We start from the raw sequence: 12,522 nt of genomic DNA, 5'->3' as shown, positions 1-12,522 counted from the left end.
ACCGAAAGAATGAATAATAAAGAAGAACGCCCGTCGTACTTTAACCTCGATAGAGATAATGCTGGTATTTTTCAGAAAGTCCTCGGGTTACATTGGGATACGATTAATGATGTTTTCAGATTTGTGCTGTCGTTTGCGAAGGTGGATCCAGTAGTGCTTGCTGGCCAGAGGAGACCAACTAAGCGAGAAGTATTGAGCGTCACCATGTCGGTGTTTGATCCGTTTGGAATGGCGGCGGAGTATACTATGGAAGCGAAGCTCCTCTTACAGTCAACTTGGCGTGTGAGTACCGGCTGGGATGAATATATCTCGGAAGAATTGTATGAAGCATGGCTAAGATGGTTGAAAGCGATCAAGCGTTTGGAAGAAATAAGCGTACCGCGGTGCTACGGATTCCACTTCGAGCAGTTACCAGTTGAACTACACATATTTTCCGACGCGAGCGAAGTAGATTATACAGCAGTAGCATACTGGAGGTCACCAGAGGGAGCAAGTACCGCCAACCCCATACTCATCTCAGGAAAGACAAAATGCGCACCATTGAAGCTTACGTCTATTCCCCGCCTCGAGCTGCAGGCTGCAGTGTTGGCTATGCGACTTCGCAAGAGCATCCTTCAATGTCACGTCAAGATCCCTAAAAGAGTGGTGATGTAGAGTGACTCCAAAACGGTGCTAGCTTGGGTAAAATCTGATCACCGGCGCTATAAACCATACGTGGCTCATCGCGTGAACGAGATCTTAGAGGCTAGCAACGTTAATGAGTGGCGATGGATTCCAGGCGCCTTGAATCCGGCTGATTGGGGAACACGTCCGAGGGCAGACAAAAGAAATTCGACCTGGATCGGTGGTCCGAAGTTCCTACCACAAGATGAACACCTGTGGCCGCCGGACGAGGTGAGTCCGAATACGCAAGAGGAACTTCGCTCAAAATTCTCAGTTTTTACAGTTAAGATCAGCATTTCCATGTTTATGAAATTCTCGACGCTGATCCGCATGACCAGAGTAGTAGGTTGGATTCTGCGATTCCGAAACAACTGTAGGAAAGACGTAAGCAATAGAATCTACGGAGGACTAAGCGCTACGGAAGTAAGAAGAGCTGAAATTGCGATAATTCGTGCAGTACAACAGGAGAACTTTGCTGAGGCATATTACCCGCTGATGGCGGGAGAGAATTTGGAACGGCGCAGCTCACTGAGAACCCTCACACCGGCGCTAGATGAAGTAAGAGTGATACGGGTAGGGGGACGAATAGATGCTGCAACAGCTATCCCCCCACATTCACGTCGGCCGATAATACTGCCGAAGCGCCATCACGTCACCGAACTCGTGGTAGATTACTATCACAAAATCTGGAAGCATCAAAATGAAGGCACGATAATCGCGGAGATACGGCGGTGATATTGGATTCCACAACTTAGAGCAGAGGTGCGTCGTGCTGCGCGAAGATGTCAGGTTGCGTAAGGGAAAGGGCCAAGCCGAATCTCCCACAAATGGGCCAACTTCCGGTAGATAGACTTACACCCTTCGTAAGGCCATTTACATACGTCGGTCTGGACTACATGGGTATGTTTACAGTCGCGTTTGGCAGAAGAAGCGAGAGGCGTTGGATCGCGCTATTTACTTGCCTTACGATCGGAGCAGTACATTTTGAACTCGCCAAGGATCTGTCAACGGATGGATGCCTGTCTCATGTGCATACGAAACTTTATAAACCGCCGAGGAACACGAGTGCGCATCCGCTCCGACAATGGCACAAACTTCATCGGAGCTGACAAAGAGTTGGGACGCCAGAGGATTGAGTTCGAGAATGGCAAAATATCTAATGCACTGGCGAACAAACACATCGAATGGGTTTTCAATTGCCCCCTGAATCCCCATGCTGGTGGCTGCTGGGAGCGACTTGTCCGTAGCGTGAAACGTACAATGGGACATGCGCTGTCGATGAAACCCTTCAAGAGCACTGTTTGTACTGCCTCATGTGCGAGGCAGAAAACATAGTTAATGCACGACCGTTGACGCACATACCACTAGACGAATACACTGACGAACCGCTAACCCCTAACCATTTTCTCCTAGGTGCTCCAAACTCCGAACAAACGCCACATCCACACCAAGAAAAGATGATCCCGACCAGAAAACAGTGGTACAAGGTTCAACAGATGCAGCACAGATTCTGGAGAAAGTGGAGTACTTGCCCGACTTGACGAGGCGAACAAAGTGGTACGGTGTACAGAAGCCACTAGCCGTAGATGACATTGTCCTGCTCTGCGACGGAAACATGCATCGATCGAAGTGGCCGACCGGGCGGATTGTCCAAGTGTTCCCAGGTGTCGATGGACAAGAAGAGCCGCGCGAGTGCAAACACGGGACGGCGTATACAAACGCCCAGCATGCATAATGGCCAGGTTAGATGTTGGTGGACCTGGTTAGATCCACGGAGGCGGGGATGTTGGCGCGGCTTAGGAGTTAATAAAACATAATTGAATTTTTTGTAAGATGGCAATCCTAATTGTATCGTAAATTGTATGTAAAATCTTGTGTTAGTAGCAACGCCATGCCAAAACTGTGTAAACGATATGACAGCCATTATGTGCAAAGAAAATAGCGGCATTCGTGGCTGGCATATCGGAGGAATCACACAAAAGTGTAAGTAGAATTTTGTAAATTGTATTAATGTAACTAATTTCAATTTTTCTAAAGGAAATAAAACATTCCAGTTATTATTACATGCCAACGAAGATTGTGGATTGAGTGTGACAAAATGTAGACGGCGTCGTTTTCCAATTTTGTATGGAAATCTACAACAGCACAGATTTTAGGGTTAGAAAACGTCTTAAAATGTAGACGTCTACATTTTGAGACACTATTTGGAACAAACTGTGAACACCTCAACTGTTTTCAACAGCACTGATAAGTGATCAAATGCAGAAATACAATATTGTGCTCCGCCGCTAACGCATATCTCTGCATTTTTAGCTTGATGTGCTACCGAACCATGATTCAATGATACAAGGTTGGATAACCTGGCAGTTGTCTCGCTCCCGCATTCTGCCTTAGCCTGTGTTGCCTTCTTTTTTGATTTATAAAAACTACTACTAAAATACAAGGAGAAATATTGTCTTCGTATAAAAAGTTCAACAGGCAAAATTGCCGATATTTTCATCGATTGTTTCGAGGAAATTCATTTTCCTATTGAGCAAATTCAAGTATGGCAAAAAATCAAATATAATGGGTATATTTTGAATTACAACAATAATTTACATATTTATTTTGCACAATGTAGCGTTTTCCAACAAGTGCAGCCGTTGCAAGTAAGTTTTGTATGCTAGTATCCCTGTATCAATCCACGTATGGTAGTACACATATTAATAAATATATTCTCTTGTGAAGGTCAGGATCATTTGGGTGTCCGTCCACGTTTGCTGATGCATGTATTTTTACCACTGCAGCCTTTGGGTTGATCCTTTGCATATATACAAGTAAGTATACCACTCCATAAAAGCGAAAGTGGAAATATTAATAAAGGTATTTTCTTGTGCTGATTGTGACTGATTGCAGAAAAAAGTACGCAACATTACAAAAAATTAACATTTTTAAAAAACGAAATGTAATGTATTGAAGACATATTTTTGAAGTTTAACCGATATAATGATTAACAAGACTGATTGGAGAAAAAAGTAAAAAACATTCCACAAAAATTAGATTTTTAAATAACCAAATGTAATTAAATTGCGATATTGAAGATCTAACTTTTAAATGTAACCAATATAATGATTAGCAAGACTGATTGGAGAAAAATGTAAAAAACGTTACTAAAAAGTTTAAATTAAAAAAAAACAAAATGTAATTCAATTTAAGATATTGAACATGCAATCTTTAAATGCAACAAACATAATACTTTTTAAAAGATTAATTCATATGCATTAAATCAATTGCATTTTTACCATTTGTATAATTCTTCATATAGTCCCTTTCAATAAAGGATTTGTTTGAATTCCATTAATTTTGTTAAATATATACTGGAATATCAATGAAACCATGGTTTATTTTGAATATTTGGGAATATTTCTTCAAAGACTTCAAAGATTTTTCTTTGGCAAGAATTTTATGTGAATATCCATTTATTTCATTTTTAATATTTATGTGGCCATAAAAAATTAATTCATTTTCTATTGTGTAGATCAGTGGAATCTTCTTTATATATTTAATTCAATCTATACTATATATAAAACTCAAACCCAAAAGAGCGTGAGAGCAAAACAGCCGATATACTGGGTCGATTTCTATGATTCAAGTTTTAAAATTACATATTTCTACCACAGTCGGAAATAGCAGTATTTAAAAAATGAAATTTTTATAATAAGTATGTTTAATTAAAGTATTAAGTTGATCAACAATACCAAGCATTGCTGAACCGTTTGCCTTTCGCGCGTTTGTGTTTAGAGAGCATCAACAAACCCCATACATATTTCTCTCTATTCTCTTCTCTTTTTATATTCAGCTAGCACAGCGCAAAAATAAAAAAAAAGAACCTTTGCCAGCTTCAGGCATGCGCAAAGCGTAACTTATGTACAAGCAGCGCTGCGCCCAAAACGAAATTCATGTATGTATGTACAAGCAGCGCTGCGTTCATAACAAACAAGCACTGTACATCGTGCATTTCGTTTGACAACTGTTTTGGTTTTTCTTTTACTTCAAAATGCCGCTTGCTGCGATATCGGCACATGCTCACTGTAAGCTTCTTGGTGTGGCATACATATGTACATACATTGATCTTCAGATTGAAGATGAAGTTAGCGTTTGCATTGCTGTAGATGCAGAATAAATAATAGCAAAGAAATGTCTGTTTCGCTTCCTGCAAATTCTGCACAAAACAAAACTCAACAATGTTAGTTCAACAAATCAACATTCAATCAATCCAATTAGATTTATGGGAATCCTGCCTCTGTATAGCCGAATTCCAATTTTCCAATGATGTACATATGTATGTCTATTTGTTGGGCTTCATAGGAATGCGGCACATTGTTTTTGCGAACTTGATACATTAGCAAGTGCGTTAAGGCTGAGCGCTGCGCGTAAAGCGAAATTTGTAGTGTTGCCAAGTTTTGAATTTGAAAAAGCACTAAAATCCAAGAAAAGTCGCGTTTTTTCTCGACAAAATCACCAAATTTTTTATTGGATGATTTAATGGACTTAGTATGCATACAAAATTTTATTGTAGGTATGCCGATTCACATTAATAAAAATTAATGCTTCTTGCTCGGCGGTCAAAGATTCGTTATTCATTTTACTGCTAGAAGATACTGGTGCTTTTTTAATATTCGTAAAAAGTATAAGAAATTCAGCCCAAATTAAAGGTCTAAAGCTCGATTCCTGGTCTCAGAAACATGGACGTTTTTGCAGGCAATGGCAAATTATCTTATTTAATTCTGGCATGATTGAAAGTGCTGCCACTTATTTTTTTGACAAACATATGCTCTTTCGCTTATGATTGTCATTGTACCATGATTTTGTTTCCATTTTTGTAAAGTTCCTTACGAAAATTCCAATTGCTCTAAATTTAACTTCCATTTTTGTTTCAGACAGTTTTAATGTCTTCAAAGCAAAACAAAAACTCAAAAATTTTCGCGTTTTGAATTAAGAAAAGCACTATGTTGGCAACAAGGGAAATTTGTGTACAAGCAGCGCTGCGTTCAAAACAAAGAAACACTTTACATCGTGTATTTCGTTTGACAACTGTTTTTTTTTACTTCAAAATGCTGCTTGCTGCGATATCGGCACATGCTCACTGTAAGCTTCTTGGTGTGGCATACATACATACATTGATCTTCAGCTTTTCCTTTATTTCATAAAGATGAAGTTCGTTAAAAAAGCAGTTGCCGCTGCGCAGCAGGAACCTTAATTTACGTCGCTGTAGTAGCATACAGAATAAATAACAGCAAAGAAATGTCTCTTTCGCTTCATGCAAATTCTGCAAAAAACAAAACTCAACAATGTCAGTTCAACAGATTAACATTCGATCAATCGAATTAGATTTTTATACATGCATACATATGTACATGTTCATGTTTTTTATGGGAATCCTGCCTCTGTCTAGCCGAATTCCATTTTTCCACAAACAAACAACAGCAAATCAATGATGTACATATGTATGTATGTCTATTTTTTGGGCTTCATGGGAATTCGGCACATTGTTTTCGCGAAGTTGTTAAGTTAGCAAGTGCGTTAGAGGCTGAGTTTTTTGACTTATAAAAAGTGCAATTTCGTTACTAAATATAAAAAAAAAATCTTTAAAATAACAGAATAGTGGGACGTGGTTAAAAATGCCTAAAGCTAAAACAAATTTGTCAAGACAATCGAGAGCCGCAAGGGCGATGGCCCGTAATCGGAGATTAGTAGCGGCTGCGCGAGTAGAAACGATGCCTGCAATCGGAATTAGATCCGCGTTTATTTATCGACCTCAAATCAATTATATAGGTGATTTTTACAAAAAAAAGCCTATCTACACATATCAGTGCCGTACCTATCAGTGTCAGTGAAAAATATAATATCGTTGCCCCAGTCCCAAATAGAGTTGTTCAGACCGTCCGGCACAGTGCCGTTTTTTACCGTCAGTGCAGTTTTATACACTCTAAAAACTGCACGTAAAAGTGCTACTGATAAGTGTTTATTTTCAAACAAAATCTGTGTAAGTATACGCATAAGATGTTCAAGAATACACATGAAATGTTTAAAATTGCAAATGCTTTTAACGCAAAAATACATTCCCTACTAAAAATAAAAATTTAGAACATTTTATGTGTAATTTTGTTTTACGCATGAAATTTGGTATGTAAAAGTAAACAGGCAGTGTTTAATTTTATTAACACGGTGTCTAAATTTGCACACATTAGAGGAGAGGAAACTGGTATCCTTTCTTAGTATGCGTTAATTTAAAAAAAAAACTTTTAAAGCAAATTTTAAACATTTCATGTGCAACCGTGTAATTGCGAATCTTAAGAAAATTCTATAGAAATTTTTGTAGTTACGTTTAACTTATGATTTAACTATACTTTAAAATAGGTAAATTAACTGCTCTAAGGGCCAAATTCACAGTGCTGTACTGAAAATCTGTAGTTAACTGCCGATTCTGAGTTAACTACGCACAGTGAATTTGGCCTTAAGTGTTTATAATTCAACAAACAAATTTCAAATTTGTTCTACGCCACACATATCGCACACCGTCTTCAAAAGAGTCACAACTCAAAATAATACGTTTGTCAGAAAATGCGAAAAACTATTTCTTAGCACGTGATAATAATATGGGCAAGTCGGCTTTACCATAGGTTTTTTTAACAAATTATAACAAAAAATTGCTCCAGCTTTTGCTGAAAGGTAAATAAAAGCTCTGTGTACATTTTTAGCGTATGATCTCAAAAATTCCAAATTTTGAGTTGTGACTCTTTTGAAGACGGTGTGCGATATGGTAAGTAAAAGTTAAAAAGCAGTATTTAAATTGATTAACATGGTGTGCAAATTTGCATACATTAAGAGAGGAAACTGGTTACTTTTTTTAATATGCTTAAATTTAAACAAAAATTTTTTAGAGTGTAGTTAACTCGGCAATGGTTTGTTTGTGTATTTCACTGACGAGCTGACGGTATTCTATTGCAAGTGTTGTTGTTTTTGTTGGAGGGAAAATTAATCGAGTGGGTACGGAATTATCCAGAATTATATAATTTGGCAATAATTGCCAATTGATCATTAGTAAAATAAGCCATCTTGGTGTCAATGAACTTCATTTTACTGAAAGTACCGGACGACATACTACGGATGTGTGTGAATTGGTATCACTGATCGATGCTGATTGGCAATAATACTGAACTGATACGGCACTGATTTGTGATGATAGATCTTTACTTTTATTATTATAACCAATGGATTACAACACATTATAAGTACATACATATGTATATGTAGGTGATCCGCTTCTATCAATTGGGGAAATGACACACATATGTTTGCAATGCAATGCGAAAAAATGGCGAAAGGAAACGAAGGGAATGTGTTGCAGTAGTGGCCGAGTTCGACTTCATGATATGTCTGAACCTCCAGACATACTCACAGCTTTGTTAAGCCGAACGGATGAAATGTCAAGCCATTTTCTAAAAAATATAAGGAAATACAACGGCTGTTTTGCAATGACATCGTTTGGTGGTAAAGAAGTTAGAGAAGGGAATTATATGCCTACTTACAAAGTTCATGGTCAGGTTTACCACCTTATTGGTAGCTTGCTACCAGCAGCGCAAACGACGCCACAATTTCTGCAAATATATTTTACTACCGAAGCTGAACAGCTTTCTTTGCGGCAAACTGCCGCACCCGCTCTTAGAAGAGATATTTGAGAATCTTTGCAGCGAATTCTTCACGAAAATAATGCTTACTTGCGAAGTTTGAAGACGGCAATGGAATGTATGTCTACTAGCGATGAAAATTACAGGATTGTGATCCATGCTGAAAAACGTCCTGCCAATGAACATCGCGGTCGATATAATGCCCCTACTACAAACGAGGTTGCGGTATTAATAGTTGACGGAAGTACTGGTCCCCGTGATATTGTGTTACGATCGCGCGATAATAGTCTTCAGCGGATATCGGAACTTCATCGGTCTTATGATCCCTTACAATATCCAATAATGTTTTTAAATGGCGAAGATGGTTACAGCATTGACATTCCTCAAGTTTCGCCAATAACTGGGGAGGTTGTTCCATCACAATTAGTGTCCTGTATGCAATATTATTCATATAGGCTTATGACAAGAGAAAACAACTTTAACAGCTTACACAGGTATGGGCAACTCTTCAATCAGTATTGTGTAGATATGGCTGCAAAAATGATCACTGAGCGCTTAAATTTTATACGGGCTCATCAAAGGACGTTACGTGTCGATAATTACGTGCACTTAAGAGATGCTGTAAACGAAGACGCTAACCCGGAAAATGTAGGCCAATTAGTTATTTTACCCTCCACTTTTACGGGGTCGCCCAGATACCTCCATGAGCGCACACAAGATGCGCTGTTGTATGTACGACATTATGGAAGACCCGATTTATTTGTAACCTTTACATGTAACCCGGACTGGAGTGAAATAACACAGCAATTGTTTTCTGGTCAACGCGGAAGCGAGCGCCATGATATTGTAGCAAGAGTCTTTCATTTGAAATTACATCAGCTAATGGATATAATAACCAAACAGAACATATTTGGGTCAGTGAAGTGCCACATGTTTTCAGTGGAATGGCAAAAGCGGGGACTACCACATGCCCACATCTTGATTTGGCTGGCCGTTAAAATACGACCCGATGAGATAGACAGTATAATTTCAGCGGAAATCCCTAACAATCACGAAGATCCTTTGTTGTATGAAATAGTATGCAAAAATATGATCCATGGCCCCTGTGGCTCGCGAAATCTCACCTCACCATGCATGGTAAATGGCCAATGTTCTAAAAGATTTCCACGTGAATTCCTTCAGCACACACAAACACTCATATGTTAGCTTCTAATGGTTGCACAGTCGATAATACGTGGATAGTTCCTTATTGCCCCATGCTCTCGAGATGTTTCGCAGCGCACATTAACGTAGAATATTGCCATTCCGTGCAAGCAATTAAATATATATGCAAATACGGGCAGCGACGCAGCTACATTTTCTGTTCAGGATAGACATGATGAAATAAAAAATTTCTTAAATGGGAGATATCTAAGCACTTCTGAAGGAATTTGGAGAATACTAGGATTTTCGATCCACGAACGTTATCCAACAGTCACACATCTGGCTGTGCATTTGGAGAATGGGCAAAGGGTTTATTTTACTCCAAATACTTTGAACCATGTTATTCAGAATCCACCGGAAACAACTCTTACTTCGTTTTTCAAACTATGTACGACTGATAGCTTCGCGAAAACTTTGCTTTATAACGAAGTTCCAGCATATTACATTTGGACGAATAAAAAGTGGAAACGAAGGAAACGTGGACAAGATGTACCTAATTACCCAGGGATCAAGCAAGACACCGCTTTGGGAAGAGTTTATACAATACATCCTAATTATTCGGAATGTTTCTATCTCAGACTCTTATTACATTCTGTTCGAGGTCCCACATCTTTTATGGATTTAAAGAAAACTTTACCGTGCAGCATGTCAAGCCCGAAATTTGCTTCAGAACGATACACACTGGAAAGATGCTTTATCAGACGCAACAATTTCGGCAAGCGCAAACAAATTGAGAGAACTATTTGCAATAATCCTAATTTTTTGTGAAGTTTCGGATCCAATTGGATTGTGGAACATATTTCGGAAAAATTTATGCGATGACATTTTGCATAATACGAGGAGGCAAAGTAATAACCCTAATATTAACTTCAATAATGATATATTCAACGAAGGGCTTATTCTTATCGAAAATATAGTTTTTTCACTGGGTGAAAAACGGCTTAGAGACTTTGGATTGCCAAGTCCCAATCGAGAAAGTTCATACTTAGCCAACCTCTATTACATACGAGAAACATCCTACAACACTACTGACCTGAATAGATTTGTACAAGAGAACGAACCAAAACTTACTTCAGAACAGCGATTAATATATAATGAAGTCATAGCTAACGTAAACCAAAACATAGGAAATGTTTACTTCATAGATGCACCTGGGGGAACGGGTAAAACCTTTGTTACTTCATTGCTTCTAGCTAAAGTTCGTAGCGAAAATAAAATTGCAATCGCAGTGGCGTCCTCGGGAATTGCTGCCACGCTTTTGAGTGGAGGAAGAACTGCTCATTCCACTTTCAAACTACCACTCAGCATTTTACCGGAACAAAGCTGCACATGTTCGATAAAAAAAAATAGTGCCGCTGCTAAGATTCTTCAGCAGGCATCACTGATTATATGGGACGAGTGTACGATGTCCCATAAGTCTCATATTAATGCCGTCAATACAACTCTTAAGGACTTGAGATCATCTGATGCGGTAATGGGCGGAATTAGTTTTGTGTTCACAGGCGATTTTAGGCAAACACTACCTGTGGTTCCGAGAGGCACACGAGCTGATATCGTTAATGCTTGCTTAAAAGCTTCGGAAGTTTGGCCATATATAAAAAAATTGCATTTATCAGTTAACATGCGCGCGTACCTCAGTGTAAATAGCTGCTCTGAAGTATTTGCTCAGTACCTTCTACAAATAGGCAACGGTTCAGCAACTATAACACGCAATGGGTATGTTACCATGTCGGATATCGTAGGAACCTGCGTAAGAAGTATTGATGAGCTTATTGATAATGTTTATCCAAACATTGCAAACATACAAATTATTAATTCCAATTGGCTTTGCGAACGTGCAATTGTCACTTCGAAAAATTCGGCAGCAGAAGATATCAATGAAGCAGTATTGAGCAGAATTTCAACAGAATACAAACTCTATAAGTCTGTAAATTCAGTAACTGACCCCAACGATGTGGTTCATTACCCTGTGGAGTTTCTTAACTCCTTAAACCCCGCAGGTATGCCTCCACATGAGCTAAAACTTAAAGCTGGAACACCCGTAATTCTTTTACGCAATCTTAAGCCACCCGAGTTGTGTAATGGTACGCGTCTTCAAATCATACGTTTTTTCCCCAATCTTATAAAGGCAAAAATTTTGACCGGTCCGGCAACGGGAGAAATAACGATGATTACAAGGGTACCAATGATCCCAACGGATTTGCCATTTACGTTTAAACGTGTCCAGTTTCCAGTAAAGACATGTTTTGCCATTACCATTAATAAGTCCCAAGGGCAGACCTTTAACGTTGTCGGCATTGATCTCCGTAACGAAGTGTTTACGCATGGCCAATTATATGTGGCACTTTCACGTATCGGTTCATCACAAAATCAAACTTTTCTTATTCCCGGAAATGGAAATGGAACGCAAAACGTTGTTTTTACTGAAGTGTACAACAACTGAAATGTAAATACCTCTATTTTATAATCATTACTACTTCATTCTTCTAATTTATGCTGTACACTTCTTATATGAAAAAAGTATAAAATACATCCATAAACACATATCTATATTTTAAAGCCTTTTATTATTAAATGGGGTGTTCACAGTTCGTTCCAAATTATGTCTGAAAATGTAGACGTCTACATTTTGAAACATCTTTAGCATCAAACTGTGAGCACCCCTTTCTAGCAGTCGTCGCAAAATCGTCTCAAAACTTTGCTGGTGTTGCCAGACATTTCCTCTTTGCGTGCATTTTTTATATATCGCCTTTCGATTTTGTTTCTGAAAAATTGTAATTATTGAACTTAATTACCAATTCCTAATATTTGTTATTTCTTTTCCTTGATTTGTTTCTTTTCATCAGAAATTGCGCTCAAATTAAATGCAAATACAGAAAACGTGCCCAATAAATAAAAAAAATGCGATTAGTATTGCCATAATGCAACCCTGCTGCGAGGTTGCAAAATGTAGACGCGTAAAAAACATACCTTTGAGTGTGACAAA

General features: G+C 38.5%; 1 protein-coding gene across 1 annotated transcript; it reads left to right on the top strand.

The window, feature by feature from the left end:
• Positions 1-11,157: 11,157 nt before the first annotated feature.
• LOC118751717 (ATP-dependent DNA helicase pif1-like) lies at positions 11,158-11,979 on the top strand. The gene has a single exon (XM_036486529.1). It carries the CDS (start codon positions 11,158-11,160, stop codon positions 11,977-11,979), a length of 822 nt encoding a protein of 273 aa, XP_036342422.1.
• The last annotated feature ends 543 nt before the right edge of the window (positions 11,980-12,522 follow it).

The sequence above is a fragment of the Rhagoletis pomonella genome, unplaced genomic scaffold, assembly GCF_013731165.1.
Source record: "Rhagoletis pomonella isolate Grant_MI unplaced genomic scaffold, Rhpom_1.0 Rhpom_scaffold_00927, whole genome shotgun sequence".
NCBI classification, from domain to species: domain Eukaryota; kingdom Metazoa; phylum Arthropoda; class Insecta; order Diptera; family Tephritidae; genus Rhagoletis; species Rhagoletis pomonella.
This window is presented reverse-complemented; position numbering and strand designations above follow the sequence as displayed.